The sequence below is a fragment of the Martes martes genome (assembly GCF_963455335.1).
Source record: "Martes martes genome assembly, chromosome: 16".
Taxonomy (NCBI): domain Eukaryota; kingdom Metazoa; phylum Chordata; class Mammalia; order Carnivora; family Mustelidae; genus Martes; species Martes martes.
The window spans coordinates 15,451,544-15,474,154 of NC_137904.1; the positions used below are offsets into that span (position 1 = coordinate 15,451,544).

Below are 22,611 nucleotides of genomic sequence, written 5' to 3' on the forward strand. Positions count from 1 at the left end.
AAGCAAAGTATTCACTTTAACTTATCCAAGAGGACAAAAATAAATCCAAAGGAACAGATGGACATAATAAACATTAAAGAATAAATTATTGAAATAGAAATTAAATTCTAATAAAGAGGATCAATGAGTTTATAAGATGGCTCTTTGCAAATGTCTGGCAAGATTAATCAAAGTAGTCAGAAAGCACAAGTAGAAATAAATAGAAATGAGAAGAGGGACATAATCATAGATTCTGGGGAGAGTAAACAGATTAAGAGAATATTATAAATGTTATGACAATAATTAAAGATTTACATGAAGTGGCTATATTCCTACAGAATGGTGACTTAATAAGGAATAGGAAACCTTAATATCCCTATAACTGTTAGAGAAATTATAGGTAAACATCTCATCAGAAAGAAAATACCGAGCCCAGATGTTCAATAGGAGATTTAAATCAAATCTTCAAGGATCAGAGAATTCCAATCTTACACTAACTCTTCCAGAGAATAAACAGGAAGGATTACTTCCTAACTCATTTTATGAAACTAGCAAAACCACAGAGCAAGTTGAGTGAAAGTATGAGAAAGGAAAAGTGAGGGCCAATCTCACTCTCAAACAGAGACACGTCAACAATAACCAATATATTTGCAAACAAAATCAATCAGGGGGTATATTGGAAAAGATGATACTTGGTGTTGGGATTTGGGGCTTTTCTCAGTAAACCCCAGGTGGCTTAATATTAGAAACCAGTGTATTCACCACTTTAACATTTCGATGGGAAAAAAAAAACCAGAATTCTCTTAATGGAGTTAGAAAAAGCACTTCATAAAATGTTATCTCTGTTTATGTTAAATCCCCTTAACAAATTAGGAATAGAAGGGAATTTCTTTAGGGGCCCCTGGTTGGCTCAGTTGGGAGAGCATGTGACCCTGGGTCTTGGGGGTCGTGAGTTCGAGCCCCACATTGGGTGTGGAGATTACTAATAAACAAACAAACAAACAAACAAACAAACTTAAAAAAAAAAAATAAAGAAAGGAACTTCTTTAATTCCATAAATAGAATCCACAAAAACTCACAGCAAGGGGCGCCTGGGTGGCTCAGTCGGTTAAGCATCTAACTTCTGATTTTGGTTCAGGTCGTGATCTCAGTGTTGTGGGGTCGAGCCCCACACTGGGCTCCATGCTCAGGGTGGACTCTGCTTGTCCCTCTCCTGCTCCTTCCTCTGCTTGCTTTCTCTCGCTCTCTCAAATAAATATATAAAATCTTAAAAAAAAAAAAAAACCTCACAGCAAATATTATGCTTAGTGGTGAAATGTTGTAGTATTCACTTTAAGATCGGACAAGATAAAGGTACCCATTATTATCGCTTTATTCAACAATAAACCTCAAGTCCTAGCCAGTGTGGCAAGAAAAAAATAGTGATAAAATGCATTAAAAATAAAAACACTGAGAAGGAAGAAATAAAACTATTATAAATTTGTAGATGATGACTATGTTAACAGCAAATCCAAAAGAGTGCACTGCTAACTTACCGCAATTAATAAGTTAATTTAGCAGGGATGGTTGATACAAAATCAATAGACAGAAATCAATTCCATTTCCACAGTAAATACGATTTTTAAAATATCGTTTGTACCAGGAGCCCGAAATTAAAATACCTAGGAATGAATCTTAAAGACATGAGACTTATTTTAAAGGTAATGATTACAAAATGTCATTGAAAGACATTAAAGGCATACAGAAATGGAAAGATGACGTGTTCCTGGGCAGGAACATTCTGTGAAGAAGGACGACCATTGTCCTCAAATCAAACTATAGTCGTTGCAAATATAATCAAAATCCCAACACATTTCTTCTCCTACAAATGAATTTTTATCAATTTACGTCGAATAGCCAGAGCCAAGAATCCTGGAGACAGTCTTAATGACAATGAACAAGGCGGGGACTTGCCCTGCTAGGTACTGAGATTTAGGACAAAACTAAGAGCAATTAGGACTTTGCCATACAAGGCAACAGCAGACAAGGAGCTACAGAATGAGAAAGACAAAACCACAAACCTTTTAGGAGAGGGCATAGGAGAGCATCACTAGGATCTCAGGGTGAAAGGGATTTATGTAACAAGACAAAAGGATGCGATGTTAGCGAGAAGATGAACTCATTGGGCTACGTGATGAGGCAAACATACCATAAAGGCGGTGGGAAGTCAGGTCACTCAAAGGGAGACTGGATTTGCAATATATACAACTAGCATAGGATTACACCCAGTATATATGAAATATCAAAAAGAAGAGATTCTAATTATAATACATGAAAAAATGAAGTCCGCGAAAAAGTGGGCAAGAGCTCCATCCGGGCAAAGAAGGGGAAACATGAAACTGACCACAAACATACAAAGATGAGCCACTTTCTTCGCGATCAGAGGAATGTCAAATATGGACCATACACTGACAGCACTGGAAGGCACTGAGGACAAGAACTCTGTGCCTTTATCCTATTACCCCTACGAGCAGATCCTATGAAGCCGTACCTGGTCGAGGCACCTGGCCACTGCCATCACTGTGTCCTGTATCAGCCATGTACTCTGAGGTCTTACCCACCCCAGAGGGACTACCTCCTCTCCCAGACCTGGCGAACAAGTTCCTAGAGGAGCTAAGTGACTTGCCTTCAAGCATGCCTCTCCTATGCAAACCAATCAAACCAGAGTCCATCTGTGTCTCCAACCACCCACCTCCTCCATCTGGCTACACACTCCAGACCACTACACACCTACCCTAATCACTCCAGGTCCAGGAACCAAAAAACTAGACAGTGTCCCTCTGATCCCAGAGCCTGCTGAAATCATTCAAAGGGCCCATTCTCATCCCACTGACCCTATCTTGATGATTTTTTTCCATGGAAAGCACAATAAAGGCTCCTGCCCCTGTTTTCCCATCGTTGCCTCTGCCTGATCGACCCTAGTGCCACCCTGTGTGGCTGCATAGGACATAGTGTGTCTTGTCGTCTTAGAATCTGGGTATAACAAACTACCTTTCCAATGGCAGTCATTTTCCATTGAGTCTCTTGGCTGGCATGGCCACACATAAATAATAAGACCTACAATTTGAAACATGCCTCCATGTCGTTGGAAGGCCAGACCCACGCTTGAGGAGGGACCACGAAGCAGCTACACTCAGAGACATCTCTTGTTTCTACCCCACCTTATCCCAGTGTTTTCCTTTCTTGTCTCTCAGTTCCTCAGTGAGCCGAAGTTCTTGTGAATGTGGGAAACTGGGCTCTTCTTTTTTATTCTTTTTATTTATTTATTCTTTAAATTATTGTGTTATGTTAGTCACCATACAGTACATCATTAGTTTTTGATATAGTGTTCCATGATTCATTGTTCGTGTAGAACACCCAGTGCTCCATGCAATCCATTCCCTCCTTAACACCCGTCACCAGGCTCACCCATCCCCTACCTCCCTCCCTTCTAAAACTCTCCTTTTGTTTCCCGGAGTCCATAGTCTCTCATGGTTCATCTCCCCTCCAACTTCTCCCCCTTCACTTTTTCCTTCTCCTAATGTCCTCCATGCTATTCCTCATGGTCCACAAATAAGTGAAACCATGATAATTGACATCTGCTTGATTTATTTCACTCAGCATAATCTCCTCTGGTCTCATCTCTGTTGAAGCAAAAGTTGGGTATTCATCCTTTCTGATGGCTGAGTAATATTCCATTGCATATATGGCCCCATATTTATCCATTCATCTGTTGAAGGGTATCTCGGCTCCTTCCACAGTTTGGCTATTGTGTCCATTGCTGCTATGAACATTGGGGTGCATATGACCCTTTTCACTACATCTGTATCTTTGGGGTAAATTCCTAGTAGTGCTATTGCCATTTCATAAGGTGGCTCTATTTTTTATGTTTTGAGGAACCTCCACACTGTTTTCCAGAGCGGCTGCACCAATTTGGATTTCCACCAACAGTGTAAGAGGGTGCCCCTTTCTCCACAACTTTTCCAAAATGTGTTGTTCCTTGCCTTGTTGATTTTTCCCATTCTATCTGGTGTAATGTGGTATCTCAATGTTGTTTTGATTTGAATTTCCCTGATGACTGATATCCAAGATCTATAAAGAACTTCTCAAACTCAACACCCAAAAAACAGATAATCAAGTCAGAAAATGGGCAGAAGACGTGAACAGACACTTCTCCAAAGAAGACATACAAATGGCTAACAGACATATGAAACTGGGCTCTTCTTAAAGAACACTGGGGAGGGGTGCCTGGGTGGCTCAGCGGGTTAAAGCCTCTGCCTTCAGCTTAGGTCATGATCCCAGGGTCCTGGCATTGAGCCCCGCATCGGGCTCTCTGCTCAGCAGGGTGTCTGCCTCCCCCTCTCTCTCTGCCTTCCTCTCTGCCTACTTGTAATCTCTCTCTCTGTGAAATAAATTAAATTAAATAAAAAAGAACACCGGGGAAATCCACTTAAACCATCTCACAATGCTCTCCTGCAGTTTCCTAGAGCAGGAGGACCATCACCCTTGCAAATTCTTAGAATTCATTTGTAAATGGACCCATCCTTGATGGGGGCACCATTTCCTTTCTGCTCCCAGGGCTAGATCAGCGAGCAGGGCAGCAGTAGCATTAAGCAAGACCACCCCAAACTCAAGGAAGGGGTCAGGTTGGCTTTCCTGGGGCCGCAGCTGACACCCAAAGCCAGAGGGCTGCACAGAAGGGCCGAGCCTCCCCCGCTCCCCACCCCCGCTGCTACCAGCTTCTGGCTGGGGTGGTAGCTGAGCGTCTGATGGTGGCAGATATGCAGGCGCTGGATAGTTGAAGTGCTCAGGGGAACAGACCACGGCAGATCCAGTCTGTCCCATGGCTAGGATGGCACAGACAGGCATCGGGGGGTGTGGGGACTCGGTGACTTGCCCTTGGCACAGCTGGATAATCTGAGACAAGAAGCAAGGGGTAGAAATAAAATCTAGGAGGCCCATGAGACCCCCTCTGTTTTCCCGGCTTAAAGAGCTTTCTCAGTTAGGGTGGCAAAGGGAGCTCGGAGCTCTATTATCACCTAGAACATTATTTACCACTTCCTGGGTGCTCTTCACACGCGGGGCACCAAATGGAAAAATAACAGGAAAGGAGGCCCCATCAATGAACCGAGGGAAGGGCAAAACGGAAGTCATCACCGGTGACCAAGGGCCTGGAACCTCGACCAGTTGCTTTTATTTTTGATTGAACCAATGAACCCATTAGGGAGAAATGAAAACCAGGGCGTCCCCCTCAGCCTGGGCTGGAAGAAACCAGAACAGCGGTAGTACCTGTTGGTGACATAGTCAACGAGATGCTGTTTGAACGTGAGGCTCCACCTCTTGATGACATTGAGCAGGGTCGCTTTCAGGGGTCGGAGGTCAATTTTCATCCAGCCGTCGAACACCTTGATGGGCTCCAGCCTGCACACCTCTTCGTAGAGGTTTTCATAGGAGTCGATCTGGGCCTTAAACTGGTGCAGAAGAGGAGGGTTCTCTGGAATGCTGTCTTCTGCGTGGGCTTCCATCTCCTCGGGGGTGAGGACACGCCCGTACAGCAGAAACTGGCTCAGAGTCTCCCCCCGGTCCTCCATGTACAGGTAGGAGTACTGGCTGAAGGCGTTCCGATAGCCGCAGCAGAGGGCCAGCACGCTCTGCACCCTGTCCAGGAGCGCGCTCCTCATGCTCGCCAAATGGGCCATGCCCTCCATGTCCGCCTGGGGGAGGGGCGGGGCAAGAGCAGGGGGTTAGGCCTACCCTTTGCCAGAAGTCTGCACATTAGACTGGCAGCCGGTGAGGGGTGGGATGGGGGGGGGGCTTGCTGGTTAGTACCTGGTAGTGGGGAGAGCCGTTCTGGGGGGAAAGCCGGGGCACGAGGGATGATATTCCAAAAATGCTGGTGACCAGACCCTCAACAGCATCATAGAAACCGCCCTTCACCCCATACTCCAGGGACGGAGAGAAAACTAATTCCGGTATGGCTAAGCTCAGCTGGGCTTCAAATATTGGGGTGAGGCCTGCCTTATTTTCTGAAAAACAAGGAAAGCATGCTTACACAAAACCGAGAATGGTTAAAATGGGCGCAGGACAGTACCCGTTTTTAAGGTGCTCTGAATCTTTCCTTGCTCTAAGCTGTTTGGGTAGGGGAAAATGGAAATGTAAAATTTGCTAACTCCTCCCCCCAAGAAAAGGTGAGGGTAACAGTCTTGCAGTGTTTACCAACAGGGGAACCAATGACATTTTGAATAGGCCAATTCTTGCGCTGGGATGTACTGGGCATTGTAGGACATTTACCCTCCTGTCCTTGGAGGGCACATCCCAGGGACTGGACAACCCAAGCCAGTCCCCTTCCACATTCCCAAATGCCTAGGTCAGGGGAACAGGTGAGGGGTGCAGGTGAGGGGCTGCGGAATGGCCTCTAGTTGAGAACAGGTTGATCGTGCAAAGCTAATTTCTCCAAAGCAGTTGATTTCCCTCTAGGCACACCCCATGCAATTCCACAGGTAGCCACTAGGTGCGCTGTGGCACGCCTGTCGGTAGCAGGCTTTGGCAGGAAAAAACAGGTTACCACCCTGCCTGTTCTGATCTTTTTCTACGAAAACCGAACCTCTTTCAATTCTGTGGTCCCAGAGTGGTAAAAAATTTAAAAACAGTATAAATAATTAACAGGTCCCTGATTACGTGCTAGACTAACTTGCCTTGCTACATTTAAATCAAAATATAACAGGGAGCGAAATGTTGCAAGGACAAGATGAGGTGCTTAAACTTTTATTAATAACCGCTTACAATTGTAGGTCTCCTTGACTGTGGAAATATTTGGGAGACCATGATGTGCTGGCTGCTGTGGGCGGTGGAAACCCCTAGGAATCCATGACCCCCTTCCCCCCAGAAGCAGAGGGAAGAGTGGGCACGTGTGGCTGCCTTTCCCAGCCCTCCTGCGGTCAAGTTGACAAGAGGGTTAGCTCACTGGTGGCACATGGGGAAGAGCAATGGCTGCCACTTCTGGGCTATGGCCCTGGAGACAGCAGGGGAGCCATCTCCACACTCTTTTACCCGCTCCTGGACGAGAGCCAGGCTGTGGCGGTGACCCAGCTCGACCACAGAAATGAAGGCAAGGTCCTTGAACGTGGTGGAACCACCGCACGGCGGGAACCAGCCCACTCACCGGAAGCACTCCCCTTAGTCTAGAACTTAGGGGCTAGACCTCTTTGTCCTGGAACCCACATTATGGATGGGGCTCTGGCTACCACAGCTTCATCATTCATCCCAGCTGAAGCCACAGTGGGAGCCTCAAAGCTGGAAGACCAGGGCCTTGCCTTCAAAATTGTGGGGCTGATCAATTCGCATTCCCGGATTCAAGTGTGTCTCATCAAAAGCATATATGACCGGAGGGAATGCACAGAAATTATACTATGATCCTGGAAGAGTTTTTTTTTTAAATGCCTATGATTCGCATACGTACTCATGATATATTCTGCATTACTATATGCATGAGATACTGATAATTTTAATAGATCAGGTTATATACAATTTGTAGGGTGTAAAAGACTCATGAGGCCATTTTGACTCCGGAGGTTTCGGTCCCGTGTGCTGCTGTGAGAACTTAATCCTAAGGTTTGATGCAATGACATCATCATGACCATACAAGCCAGATTATCTTGGTGGTTCCACCACCTTGGTACAAGTCAGTCACTTTAGGGGTTAAGAGGGGGAAGAGCACTTCTGGACAGAGTGGGTGGCATCGAACCTAGGCAAGGTTTGCATTTTAAGAGGCGACAGGGAATCCAGCCCAAGCTGTGGAAATGGTGTTGGGCTCAACAAGCACAATTAGGTGGAAACGCTGAAGGGGGGCTGGGAGGACACAGCGGTCCAGCTGGGCTATGCAAAGGGTCACAGTGCTTTTCTTCTTCTCAGAGGCTACCCTTCCTAGGTTCCTTCTCCTCCCCGCTTAGAGAACCAGTACCTTCAAAATTTTATCTAGAGCTCCTTGACTCCGGCACCTGCCAATTCCAGCTCCTGCCCATTCTATATCATGAAGAAAGGACCTTTCTCCTTTCCGCCAGTTGGAGAGAAAGTCACTTTGGCAATCTTGAAGGACTGCACCATGCCCTCTCCATCCTCTTGCTCCCCTCCAGACAGCCCAGATCGGGAGAGCTGGATAGGCATCGGTCAAGCATGGAGTCACTATGTTCAGGAACATTTCCCATGCAGTGCCTGCGCCAAGTGTGCTGGGGCAACTTCTAGAATCTTCTAGAGGATGGCTGAGGCCCTGTGAACCTCCAAAGCTAGACGAGGTTTGGTTGGTCCACTAAGGTGAACACTGTTGGTCCCTAGGAGCCAGTTCTCCAGGCTCAGTGGCTGTGCTCCGTGCCCCACTGGCTACTTGCCCCCACGCTCTAGAAGGTGATCCCCCCGCTACCATGCTGACTCTCCTGGAGCCTGTTTCTTGCTGCCCCATCCCCTTTCGTGGAGCACCTTGCAGACAAAGAGCATGTCTCTGACCTCAGCCACTCCACCTACTAAGAACACTGGAGGTTTGTCCACCTTCCCTGCTCCCAGCGCTGGCCTTGCTTCCCTCTGTATCCTCAGCCCCGAGTTCTCATGCCCTCTTGTTTGGGCTGGGTATCTGGACACGGATCTTGACCTACCCGTCTTACCACTGGATTTTCTTTCTTTCCCTGGGTTGGACTTGACACCTTTAACTCTCTTAAACATCCTCTGGCTTCAAACTATTCACCTCAGCCTTTCCATTCTGACAAAATTTGCCAATGGGACCCTTACACCAAGGTCCTCAGAATCTACTAGAACGCGAAGTTTCAACTCTTCCTCTCTTTCCATCCCACCACTTACTAGCCAAGGTTGGCCCTGTGTACCTTAACTCAGTTTTTCCATCACAAATTCAAGCTATTTTTTTTTTTAAACAGCTTCAGAGAAAGCCCACAATCTCCTCAACATTCCTTTCCTTGCGAAAACTACCTCATCCCCAGCTTGCCTCTTTTCACACAGAAAAGCTTCTGTTTCTTCCACTTAACCTGGCGACAGCAACCTCCCCGTCTTCTCAAAAGGCTACAGAGATAGAGTCCATTACGCTTAAAGGCACAGAACGTCCCCCTCCCACTGCCATGAGCCAAGTCCAAAGGATGCTGCCATTACTAACTATGTTGCCTGCTGCTCCAACTTCATTCTCTTTATGAAGCTTTATTTAGATTCAATTGGCACTTGGGTTTTTGCTTTTGTTATGGGCTTCACTATCTTAGAGCCTGGCTTACCACCTGAGTTTTAAAGAGAGAGAAATCTTTTTTTCTGGGAACAATGTAGAAACTCAGCACCCTGGCTATTTTACTAGGTACCATTCACAACACATCTGCAACATTTTGCGAAAAGGCACAAAGCACTCACTCGATCACACTTCACTTTTCATCAACAGGTGCTACTGTTATCTTTCCAGTAATAACACACATCCCTAAGCCAGTAAATACCAGTGTTTTCCAGGAGGTACTTGAGGGAGCACTCGATGGCAAGAAAAAATCCATCCAGCAACATCTCATCAATGTAGCTGAGGTAAGTCTTCCAGATATCAGAGGTTGGGTCTGCTGCAAATAGACCTAGGTTTTCCTATGAAATAGAGAAGAATGGATTTAAACCATGTTTAATAATATGGAAGGGCTGGTCTAGTTATCACGGATAGGGAAAAAACAACACGGGGGGGGGGGAGTTTGCTATTATACATATATCGAGTCCATTCTGTCTAATGGGTATAACCACTGAGTAAAAGGAACATGAACTTAATACGTGAAGGGACTATGGGGGTCTCATCCTGTCCCCGAGAAAGGAGGATGGGGTCAGGCCACTTGTCCAGGAAAAATGAGACACAGAGTGTGACTGGTTAAGTGTTGACGGGTGTGCTGTGCAAGAAACTACATCAAGGCAGAAGTGAGGGTGGAGAGAGGAAGGGGTGCTGGGGGTAGAGGGCTTTAGGATTCAAGGCATATAATAAATTTGGGGTCCAAGCAAGTAAACCATTTCCTGGCTAGTCCTTAGAAATGAGCTGGAGTGTTTTGTTCAGGGCACTTACTACTAAAGGCCACCATGCTGAGTGACTTAGAAAATGCATACATATAGGGGCACCTGGATGACTCAGTTGGTTAAACTTCTGACTCTTGATTTCAGCTCTGGTCACGATCTCAGCGTGGTGAGATCGAGCCCCGTGTCAGGCTCTGTGCTAGGCATGGAGCCCGCTTAAGATTCGTTCTCTCCCTCTCCCTCTGCCCCTCCCCTCCCTCTCTAAAAAGAGGGGAAAAAAGAAAATGCATTCACATAAAGGAACACAAGTGAGCTCCCCCCAACCTGATGGGATGGCATAGACATCCCACTTATCACCATTTTCATTACCAAGCCTTCTGACATCAACTTTCCATTTATCCCAGATCTTCAAACAAAATGCTAACTACTTTGCAGAAAGAAGTACATTTTTTAGGTGATGCACACCCCTTTACAAACATTTCCATGTATAAACCCCCCTGGATTAAAAAACAAACAAACAAACAAACCCTCATGATCCTGTCTTTACGTGACAAAACTCTAAAATGTCTAAAATACATTACCTACCTCTTTCCTTCCAAAGTAGATAGACGATTTTCTTAATGATTTAAAGCCCATCGCCATGCAAATCATAAGACAGTGACAACATCGAGTTGCTCTCAGATGTTATTAAGTGTGTCTGTCTGCTTTTTATTTTTTAAAACATTTGTTTTATGACTGCTTTGTATAGTTGTTCAATCTCCTCCCTAACGTCACACCATCAGAATGGCTATCTCTACATTTCCACGTTTTACCTGAGCTCTACTATGGTCCAAGGAGCAAAAATGTTGGAATTTCCGTGAACTAGGAAAAGAGATGCCTTGAGTTTCTGATTCTAGCCAAGACAGAGGAATGAGATCAGACCTGCCCAAGAAACAGTTCTTTGGGGGCAACTAGAGAACAGGGATGGGATCCTTCAGAGAAGGGAAATCCTCAAGTTGAGCTTTGCAAACCCCTGACTTTCTACGTAGAGGCACCTGCCAAACCGGAAGAGGACCACAAGGACAAACATCCTTCCTGCCAGACAGGGGGAAAAAAAAAGGCAATGGAGGTTTGAGGGCTACAGAGATCGCCGAGTCTCCTTGAATCTTTGAACATGAAGCTGCACATCCCAGGGGCCAGACTCTGTAAAGCTGGACGGAGCACATTTGTAAGCTGCACGGAGATGGTGCGGTCATAGGATGCACTGGGCAACGTGCGTGTTCTATCCGAAGTAGCAGAAGACCTGACAGATGGCCCAGAGTGTTGCCAAGACCCCAGAGACACCATGCTTTGGGGGTCAGGGCTGCCCTAGAGTACGGTCTCCTTAGAACCAATCCTCACAAACATCAAGCCTCAGCAGGATGAAGCCGACCCACCGGTAGGTTAACTGCCTGTCAGAGGAAACACGCAAATGCCTTAAGGGAAGTAACAACTCTGTTCTAAAGTGGCCTCCAACATGGCCGGAACAGAACCACCACCACCACCACCACAAAAATTATTAGACAGGCCAAGGAGCAGGGAAGTGTGACATTTAATCGAGAGGGGAAATCATCACAAAAAAAGAGACTCAGCAAATAATTGTCATACCAATTCTGCAATGCTGCGTCCTCAGACTGATTTTATGTGAGAGAAAAATAAACTTGTCACATTAAAAAAAAAAAAAAGTGACTCAGAAAATAAAATAGATGTTGGGATTAACAGATAAGAGTGTCATAATTTTTTTTTTTTTAACCGAGTGTCATCATTTGATTTAAAAACTCCTCAAAGTTGATGAAAAACAGATTCGAGCGGCTCACAGACTCTGAGCTGGGTGAACAGAAAGCAGACCTATCTGGGCACATCGCAGTGAGACAGGAAAAAAAAAAATACAAAGATTAAGAAAAGAATCTATTAAAAGCAGCCTGAGAGAAACAATACAATATATAGAGAGGAACAAAGACACAAATTACGGCTGGCTTCTCCTCAGAAACATTGGGGAGGGGAGGAGACAAGGAAATAACTTTTGTTAAGACAAATAAAACTGTCGACGCAGAATTCTATAGCCAATGAAACTATCCTTCAAAAACAAAAGTGAAATAAGGACATGTCAGAGAAACAAAAACTGAGAGAACGTGTCATTGGTAGACCGGATCTGCAAGAAAAACTAAAAAGAGTTCTTCATCCTTCAGGCTGAAGAAAATGACCACAGGTAGAAGGTCTGTTTTCCAGGAAAGAAAAAAACAAATCTGGAAATGGTGAGTATATGGGTGAATATAAAATACTATAAATATTTTTTCTTGAGTTCTTTTATTTTTCTTAAAAAATGTATTTTTTTTTTAAAGATTTTATTTATTTGTCAGAGAGAGAGAGAGAGAGAACAAGCAAAGAGAGAGAGGGAGAAGCAGGCTTCCTGCTGAGCAAGGAGCCCGATCCGGGACTCGATCCCAGGACTCTGGGATCATGACCTGAGCCGAAATCAAGAGTCAGAGTCAAATTGAACCACACTGAAAACATTTCACAGGAAAACTCTGAAGTTGATGGTGATTCATTTGAGACCTACTGAAACCCAGAACAACCACAGCAAATGTTACGCACAGGATGCAATGCCCATTGAGAAATCAGACTATTTTTTAAAAAATGGTTAATAACAAGAAGGTAGGAAAACAAGAACAGAAAAGCAAAACAGACATGAAGCAAATAGGAAACGGCAAGATGGTGAGCTAAATCCAATCATACCGATAATTATGTTCAGTGCCATCGTCTAAACATTCCAGTTAATCGGCAAAGTTGTTAGCAAAGTGAGTCTCTACTATACGGTCTGTAAGAGAAGAATTTCGAAACTGAGGAAACAAACAAGTCGAACATAGAAGGGCAGGATGATGGGCTGGGCGAAGAAGGAACTGTGAATCTGGAAGTCAAGACTAGAATATTAACAGGAAAAAAGAAGTCTCAGGGCAAGGGAGTATTCTGAGAAAAAGAGAATTTCATAAGTATAAAGTGGTCAATTCATCAGGAAGTTAAAATAATTATAAATGTGCTTGTAATAGAAGAGCATCAAGGGACACTGGGGTGGCTCTCTCGGTGAAGCGTCTGACTCTTGGTTTCAGCTCAGGTCCTGATCTCAGAGTCTCGAGATCGAGCCCCACATCGGGCTCCATGCTCTGTGCAGAGTCTGCTTAAGACCCTCCCTCCCCTCCTCCTGTAAAATAAATAAATCTTTTTAAACAGGAAAAAAGTCAACAACAAATACTTGATGAGAACTCTGACCACACTAAAGACTTTGACAAATCTTCATTCACAGTCACGGGCCGAGCTTTTAACACTCTACCTTCAGTAATTGGTAGAACGAATGGACAAAAAATTCAGAAACCATACAGAAGATATGCACAATACTATCAGCCACTTTGAACTACTTGATATTTATAGGACACTATGCCCAACAATGGAAGAATAACATATTGTCAAGTGTGCAAGGAACATGCCATAGACAGACAGACTTCTAGGTCACGGAAGAAGTCTCAGTGAGTTCCCAATAATTCAGATCTTTGAGAGTACTTTTGCTGACCACACCGGGACTGAACTCAACATTGATTTCATTGGGCTGTCCAGAGAAGCCCCGAACATGGCTAAATGAAACCATGCGCTTCTCAATGACCACTGAGTTAAGGTATGAGTCACAAGCCAAAAAAATTTAAGACTGAACGACAACGGAAATGAGGCCTGTGAAATTTGGGGAATGCAACTACAGCACAGCTAACAAGGAAAATTATGTCAAACGCTTGTATGCAAAAAGAAGAAAAACTTAAAATCTGTACCCTAAGTTTCTGCCCTTGGAGGTTGGGGGGCGGGGGAAGATGGACATCATAACCCCAAATTAAGAAAAGAAAGGCTAAAGAACAAACAGCAGAAATTAATGAACTAGAAGACAGATAAAGAAAATCAACCAAGTCCAAAGTACAACATGCCACGTGCTTCAGACCACAGATCATCCCAAATGGCAGGCGTGGCTCGGTACTGACTTTGGGCTTGAGATCAACCTGCCAGAAATGGCTGGTGTAGGCGGCTGGGATAGGGCTGAAGATGGTGGCCACTTAGAGCTCCCATCCATGGTCCGGTCTTTGACAGCAGACCCGAGGCTGCCCTGATCACAGGCGGGGCAGAGCCTTGCTGCATCAAGTACAGGTGCCTACACGGCTTCTTCTCTTTACCAAAGGCAGGCGGGGAGACCAAGGTCATCTTCCACCTCCCCAGGCTAATAGAGCTGGGTGACAGGGACGCTGCTGGGGGCCCACACTGGGTTGTGTGGCAAGTCGGGGCTGGTTAGTACGGATGCTAATTTAGGGTTCTGCACTGGGCACATCCTTCTATCTCCTTGGGGTCTGGTGTGGGACTTAAGTCGTGCCAGTGTCCTAACAACCATTTAAAAAGTATTAATTTTGACATGCTGATACCAGAATGTGTCTTGCCTCTCTTCCTAGCCGTTAGCTTTAGTTCTCTTGCTGTCACTATACACTTCTGTCCCTGAATGCAGAAGACACAGCGTCTGCTGCTGAAATCATTTCTTACACCCAAACACACTTCCCCACACCCTCCCTCGGCTACTGGTATGTGTATCTGAGAGGCCGGTTATTACCTGCACGAGGGCGTGAATCTTAAGTCCAGATTCTTTGATGAGATGGTAATGTTTTTCCATCCGATCATGCTGATCGTCCATGGAAAGAAGGCATTCTTTTTTTCCGTCTTTTCTCTTAAATATTGGAGACACCCATGTTTTCATGATGTTTTGAATCTCTTCCACATTGTCTTTAGCTTTCTGAATTCTTTGTTCGAGATCGTGAATGCCATTGGTGATTTGAATGACATAATCCCAAATGCCTGCTCCCCCAAAGAAACATAATTAATTGAAATCACTAAGGTCTAGTGGCCATAAAAGGAAGGGATTTAATATTTGTAGGTTTATTTTTTTTAAGATTTTATGCACTTGAGAGAGAGAATGAGTGGGGGCAGAAGGAGAAGGAGAAGAAGACCCCCCCACGGAGCAGGGAGCCCGATGTGGGTTTTGATCGCAGGACCTTGCAATCATGACCTGAGCCAAAGGCAGATGCTTAACCAACTAACCCACTCAGGAGCCCTTAATATTTGTAGGTTTTAAAAGACTTTTCTGCACAGGTTACTTTGTTGTCATCAGAGCCCTCTTCTTCTTAGTCGTGTTGAGCAGCCAAAGTTGACCATAACCCTGATTATGGAGGGAAAGAGACAAAGAGGTAACACCTACCAACCAAGGACACAAAAGCTGGCACAGTGGCTGGGGCATACCAGCGCACCAGGATGATTTCATTTGGATTAATGGACCTTATATTTTTGAGCACTTTTGCTTTATTAAATGTTGAAAACATTCTTCCCTCTTGCATATAAAATAAAGTTCAAACTCGCTTAACATGGCATTCCAAGACTTGAGTTGACTGTAACTTTCCTTTGAAACTCGACCTCTTTTGAGGACTCTAATGAGAATTAGTCTCCCTCCCCTGTGACTCACCATGCTGTATTTTTAATTCCGTGATGGCTTCTTATCATAGCCTGTCTTGCATGATTTAGAGTTGTACATGTGTCTGTGGTCCCAACTACATGTGAGCTCTTTGAGGGTAGGAACCATGTCCCACATACCTCATATCCCATATTCCCTGCCTGGTCCCTTACGTAGTACCCTGCAAATGTTAAACCATCCGTGAGATTCGTACTGAATTGGAGGATACCTGAGAACTGAAAGCATAGTACCCCCATTTGAGAGGACTACAGTCCAAGGGGACCTGGGTGGCCCAGTCAGTTAAGCGTCCGACTCTTGATCTTTGTCAGGTCACGACCTCAGGGGTCATGGGACCAAGCTCCACATTGGGCTCCATGCTCAGCAGGGAGTCTGCTGGAGATTCTCTTTCTCGCCCTTTGTATCTCCCTCTACCCCTCCTCTCACTTGCGCACTCTCTCTCAAATGAATAAATCTTAAAAAAAAAAAAAAAAGATGTCTACAGTCTAGTGAAGAAAATTAAGTAACTGCAATAACGTAGTAAAAGCTAATGTCTCCAATATATGTTGGAGACACGCAACCTCAGAGTCTCCCCCAGAGCACAGTCACAAGATTTTCTAAATCTACCGATCATATCCAAAGAGAAGACGAGGAACGCGAGCCCTTCTCGCCTTCTCTGCTATGGATCAGTGTCTGAGAGGGCAGGCTTGTGTTTCGGACACAAAACCAGATTACTTGGGGGATCCTTCAAGGTTCAACCAACTTTATCAGGATCTTGACCACCACCCCCCGCCCCCGCAACCTCCCCACCAAGTTGCAGGCGGTGCCCCGTTACCTTCTGTTTTCCAGTTCAGAGTCCCCTCCGCAGCTGTCAGACGGAGATCAATATCCCTCAGCTCTTCCTCCACTAATGGATATTCCACCTCCAAAAGAGTTTTAACCACCTTGTTGTACCAACTGGCCATCAGCTCCAACTTAGCCACGAGCTGCCGATAGAATTCCTTGGAGGAGAACATGGCGGCCGCTGTCTCAGGAATGCGTGCCATCTGCCTGGGTTCAAGATAACTCATTTCCTTCAGCACTGAAATCAGCTGGAGAGGAGAATCAGCATTAAGTGGCTGTAGCCCCCTGGCAGGGAAAAGCAGCAATTATCAGTCAAGGACTGGAAACCCCAGGGCCCCAGAGACTTTCCGGGACTCCTCTTTTGCTTCTACGTGTTCCTTAAATCTAGAGAAAGGAAATTGAGTTCTAGGCAGAAGGAAGAGGGCTCAGAGGCAGAGAGTCTTACCAAGTCTGTAAGTCCCAAAGAGCAACAAGAAAAGAAAAACTCAAGGAAGGCAGCATGAGTGACAGGAGAGGTCTAGCCTGATGCTTCTGGACAGGCAGCTGACCGAGCCAGTTAATTCCTACGGAGGGGTGAAGGCACAAGGGAGGAGAATCACCAGGTCTAGGCCAGCCACATGCCTGAGAAGTCTCAAACTCAGACTTCCGGTATTCTCTCCAGCCAGGTCACACACACACGGTCACAGACACTGACAGAATTGGGAAGAGATGCCCATCGCACAACTTTAATTGTTAGATATAATCACTTGAAATAGCCCTTCATTTCTGGAAGCCTGCGTTGGCTTGTCTCTGGGTTTTAATATCCTAGGAAATGGAAGTCACCCAGGCCTCTCTGAACTTCTGTGGGTACTAGTTTAAGTGGAAACGCCCAAGTGAGAGGCCAAGAAGATGTGGTCCAGTGAAAAAAGAGGCCTTCGGCTGGGCTTTTCGGCATCCTGGTCTTCACCCTTTGCATTTTTCTTTTTTTTTTTTTTAGGATTTTATTTATTTATTTATGAGAGAGAGAGAGAGAGAGTGTGTGTGTCGGGGAGGAGCAGAGGGAGAAGGATAAGCAGACTCTGCACTGAGCATAGAGCCCAACATGGGGCTTCATCCCACAACCCTGAGATCATGATCTGAGCTAAAATCAAGAGGCAGACGCTCAACCAACTGAGCCACCCTGGTGCCCCACACCCTTTGTTTATTTATCCTGTTTACCTCAGAACCTATGAGGACTGATGTGTATAGGTAGTGGGGACAAAACAGATACCAGGTCACAGATTCTCCCCATCTCTCTTCTGCTTCCCTCTCCCACCTCTGCATGGAGACACCTGGACTCTTACTCTCTCTGCAACGGTTCTAGGCCAGTGTTCACTACTGCCCAGCCAAACTTACTCAGGGTTAAGGCAAATGCTAATCATTCGGCAGGGAAATGCCCTCAGCCTCCTAGCTTATTTTGAAATAAGCTCAAGATAGATATTAAAAATTCAAAAGTAGGGGCACCTGGGTGGCTCAGTTGGGTTAAAGCCTCTGCCTTTGGGTCAGGTCATGATCTCAGGGTCCTGGGATCGAGCCCTACATCGGGCTCTCTGCTCAGCAGGGAGCCTGCTTCCCTTCCTCTCTCTCTCTCTCTCTCCGCCTCTCTGCCTACTTGTGATCTCTATCTGATAAATAAAATCTTTAAAAAAAAAAAAGAAAAAATTCAAATGTAAAAACTGGAAACAAAAAAATTAAAACCTGGAGGCTGCTTATATGATATTGAGGCAGAGAAGACGCTTCCAAACAAAAAAACCAGAAAATAAAAGATAGAATTTATAAGCATAAAGTATCATTCACATAATGAAAGGCACACCTCACCTGGTAAAAAACAAAAGCAAAAATTTCTTAATAGCTGACAAATATTGCCCAAATACTCACACAAATTCAGAGGGAAAGAGGGCACTTCCACTCCAAAGTGGGAGAAAGACACGAACAAGTGATTATAGAAGAACTGTAACTGGCCAATGAACACATGAGAAAGTTCTACTTTACTGGTGGTCAAATAAATACAAATTAAAGCAATCCTGAGATATTATATATAGATATATAGATATTTAGTTGAACACGCTGGAAGCGATTTAAAGAATAGGATGATATCTTTCTGGCAGGAAAATGACAAGAGTTCCATCTTCCTGAAGAGCAAATTGATAATACACATGTGAATTCTCACAATGTTAACATCCTTTATCCCATTTCTAGGCATTCATTCCAAAGAAACCATTGAGGATGGATACAATAATAACCAAAGACCTTCCTGTAGCATTATTTATAATGTATTTTATTTCATTGTAAGATGTCTTCAGCTGTAAGATTCACTATTATTTCATGTCCAACTAAAGGGGGAAAAATGTGGTGTGTTAAACCATAAACACGTGCCATTTTCAGAGACGCCAAGATTTTTTTTAAAAGTGCATCCTACGATCAATGAAATACAGATTGATAAAACTAGAAAATAATTTAAATGCCAATAGGGAATTTAAAATCATTTAGAGAAATAATTTACAAAAATACATTTTTCAGGGCGCCTGGGTGGCTCAGTGGGTTAAAGTCTCTGCCTTCGGCTCAGGTCATGATCCCAGGTCCTGGGATCGAGCCCCGCATTGGGCTTTCTGCTCAGCAGGGAGCCTGCTTCCTCCTCTCTCTCTGCCTACTTGTGATCTCTGTCTGTCAAATAAATAAATAAAATCTTTAAAAAAAAATACATTTTCCACATATAATTGCTATCCTGGCCCCAAAGGGGCAAATCTGGTCACATCCTTCTATTCACTCTTACTATCATAGTCATGGTCCCATTGCTCGAAGCTGGAGCTAAGGGATGTTCACGGCTCTTCTTTGACTTGTGCATTTGTTGTCTCCCCCTGACTCACTTTATAAGTCAGGTATTAATTCCCTCTCCCCTTTTCCTCCCTCCTTTCCTCCCCTGCCCTTTCCTCTTCTCACCTATGCACACCTATAAAGCACCTACTACGTGCTGTGCATTGGGGCAGAGAGAGCCCTTGCTCTGGAGTCTACGGAGGAGGCATGGTCCATTCTCAACATCATCTCATCCTGAGGGCTTCATTCCTACAGTTAACAACATCTAGACCGTGGCCTAGTTGGTAATCCAGAAACTCCTCACTTTGGGCATTTAACATTCAACACCGCTCAGAGTGCCTGCTGATAAAATTATGCCCAGGAGTTCACTGATTTAAATGTCAGGCTTGTGTCGTACCAAAGTGAAGAAACAGACCCTCCAACTCCCTTTGCTGACTTTTATTCCAGTCGGAATTGATAGTCTACTTAAACTGTAATTTTCTCAAAAGACACTCATATCCTATCCACTCCGTTTCCGGCTCTCTCTGTGCATTCCTGGAGAACATGCCACTGAGACAGAAGTAGGCAATTGCTTTTAGCTCAATGCAGCCTATACTTTTGAAAAAGTTTTTTTCTGATATACTCCCTGATATGGGCTAGCTTTTGGCTTTCATGAAAGATGCCACATGAAGGTCTTCTGCCCTTCTGATCACCTGGAGCGGGATCGCTCAACCTCAGCACTACTGACGTTTTCAGACAAACACTCTTGGTTGTGGGGTGCTGTCCTGGGCATTGTTAGGGAGTTGAGCAGCATTCTTAGAATCTACTCACCCCATGCCATTGGCATCTGCTCCACGTTTGACAACCCAAAGTATCTCCCGGGGGGACAAAATGATCTAATAAAGATACATCTTTGCATGTTGAGGTTCTAGCTTCCAACTAGCTGGGCTCCTTGAGGGTGGCAATGGGGTCTTACACTGGGTTGGCCCTCCGGCCTTCATGTGGAACATGCATTCAAGGTCTGTGCCGTCTGCTCTGTTTGGTACTACCTGGTAATGCTGTTACCCCATCTGCCCAAAGATGGGGAGCAGTATCTATTACCTGTTTAAATATGCCTCTGGAATTCTAGATAGTGTCTATCTAGACTAGGATATTTAAAGTTCTGGGGGAGTTCATCTTGAGTGTTAACTGCCATTCTAACTTGGTGTGGAAGGGCAAGTTCATTGTAAAACCGTTCTCACACACACAGGAAAGTTGAGAAAGTTATTCGCGATATCTTCTGTTGTGCACAATCAACACAAATCTACTGGCCAACCGTGGGGGAAAAAAGGTGGACATCGGACAACCTGAGAAAACACGGCACCGCAGCATTCATCCCCAGTAAGAGATCCAGGGTGGAAATTCTCAACAGCTTCTGCCTATTCTTATCAAAAGCCTTTTCGCTTTGGAAATCAGCCGGAACCCAATTTCAGGAGCCCAAAAGGCAATTCCTGCTGCCCGACTTACCTGTGGGTTAAAGTTGACAGCGATCTGTTTCGTCTCCGGGTCACGTTTTAGGAGTGGCCGGGAAAGATTGTACTGTGACTTCTCTGACACAGTCTGACACCAGTCCTCATAAAGTCTCGTCTCATACCTGCCGGAACCAGAGAGAACAGCCACCTCTTAAGCACCCTCCCAGCACCTGGCAAAGTCCTAGTGAAGACAGAGGGATCTTAATAGATATATATAGCCCAGATACCTACATGTGAATGTGTGCACACGTGTATCATGAACTGAAGATACTATTGGTAAAACACTGGAATCTGTTCTATTTTTTAAAGATTTTTGTTTATGGGGGCGGTGGTGAGTGCATGTACGCATGCGTGCGCAAGTTGGGGGGGGAGGGGCGGAGGGAGAAGCAGACTCCCCGCTGAGTGGGGAGCTGGATGGTGGACTCAATCCCAGGACCCTGAGATCTTGACTGGAGCTGAAGGCAGACGCTACACTGAGCCACCCAGGTGTCCCTCCCTCAATCCGTTCTTAAGTCAGAGGCAGTGGCTCAGCCTGGTAGCTCCTGCAGGTATCACCTCATTTCAAAAGGTGGCCCAGCTTAAATCAGAAGAGAGCAGAAAGAAAGGCTCCCTGCAGTCTTTGCAGGGCGTGATGGGAGTTGTGATTTGTCTCATTAACTGCTGGAAGACGTCACTGGCTAAGATTTGCTCTCACACCGATCTTCAAGCTGCTCAAGGTGCCCGTGGCTGGGTCGTTACACGCTGACTGAGCCCCTCCCCCGTGCTGGGCTGGAGGGTCAACATGATGAAGAAACACCCCACGGTCAGTGCTGCTAATGCTGTGGAACACGGCTAAGCAGGAAATACGGAAGTCCTGGAGAGATGGGCAGGACAGGAGGTATCCAACGGTGGGCTGAGTGCATGATGCGGAGAATACCGGGAAGTTTTTCATGGAAGAGGGGCCGCCTTGAGGCTTGACTGACTCTCAGAGGAGTAGAGATAGGACAGTGAAATGAATGCTCCCAGCAGAGGTGAGAAAGGGTGGCCTGGGATCTGGGCACGCCTCAGGCCAGAAGGGGCAGGCACAAGGCTGGAGAGGGAGGGGAAGGCCACAGGGGGTGCTTAGAGACAGTGGGGTGGGGGGTGGGAAGGGGCTGAAAGGCCCCCCCCCAAGTCAGGGGATGAGCCAACATCCTCGATTTGGGATTTGCTAACTGCGTGGCAGCGTGGGCGGCCGGAACCGTGCCCACAGAAGACTCACTCACCGCCACTTTAAAGCAGGAATAACTAGGAGTCCAGGTACATGGTCATTCTTGTGTTTTCTCCAAAAGGGCCCAGGAAGTATTGCTAAAACTCATTTTCTCTTTCTGCAGCACAAACTGTTGCTTTCCGCTCAGCGAGCAGCTGCTGTGATTTTCTGCGACACTGATCTCAAGGTGCAGCGAGGAGCGCCCTACTTCCTCTAGCTCTGCCAAGTTCACGCTCCGAGCAACACTACCCTGGAGAGTGTCCGTTAGGGGCACGGAGCTGCATTCCCCAGAGGCCCTGTGTTGGTGGTCCCGCAGTGCTGTACTCACCGCCATCGCAGTTCCATCCTGCGACACAGACTGGCATTTGGCAGCCTCGGGGGCGGGGGAGGGGGGTAATCTGCACAAACCCAGCACCACAAAGGCGTGGGGGGGGTGCTATGCCATTTGCAGAACAATGCAATCCCGGAAGCCGCTTACTTTTCCAGCAGTGAGAGCATATCTTCGTATTTCTGGGTCATTCGCTTTCCTTCCGCAGAGTCCATGCAACTGCCCCCACAAAAGAGAAGAAGAAATGGCATCGATTCAGAAGTCAAAATAATGATTCAAGGAACAAACTGCGGCCTACAAAGAACAGACTGAATGGCTTCGTGGGCCGGTCTCC

At 45.7% G+C, this 22,611-nt stretch overlaps 1 protein-coding gene across 2 annotated transcripts in view; it reads right to left on the bottom strand.

Moving 5' to 3' along the window:
* Positions 1 to 22,611, bottom strand: part of DNAH9 (dynein axonemal heavy chain 9) — a gene marked incomplete at its 5' end in the record, with an annotated part of 326,297 nt that overhangs the window by 264,647 nt on the left and 39,039 nt on the right. Inside the window, 7 exons of one of the 2 annotated variants that reach the window (XM_080827022.1) lie at positions 5,287 to 5,711; positions 5,827 to 6,023; positions 9,474 to 9,609; positions 14,669 to 14,910; positions 16,392 to 16,647; positions 20,717 to 20,843; positions 22,428 to 22,496. In XM_080827022.1, the coding sequence (XP_080683148.1) occupies positions 5,287 to 5,711; positions 5,827 to 6,023; positions 9,474 to 9,609; positions 14,669 to 14,910; positions 16,392 to 16,647; positions 20,717 to 20,843; positions 22,428 to 22,496 (1,452 nt within the window). Of the gene's footprint in view, positions 1 to 5,286; positions 5,712 to 5,826; positions 6,024 to 9,473; positions 9,610 to 14,668; positions 14,914 to 16,391; positions 16,648 to 20,716; positions 20,844 to 22,427; positions 22,497 to 22,611 lie in introns of both variants that reach the window. The other variant, XM_080827021.1, reaches the window with a different exon arrangement.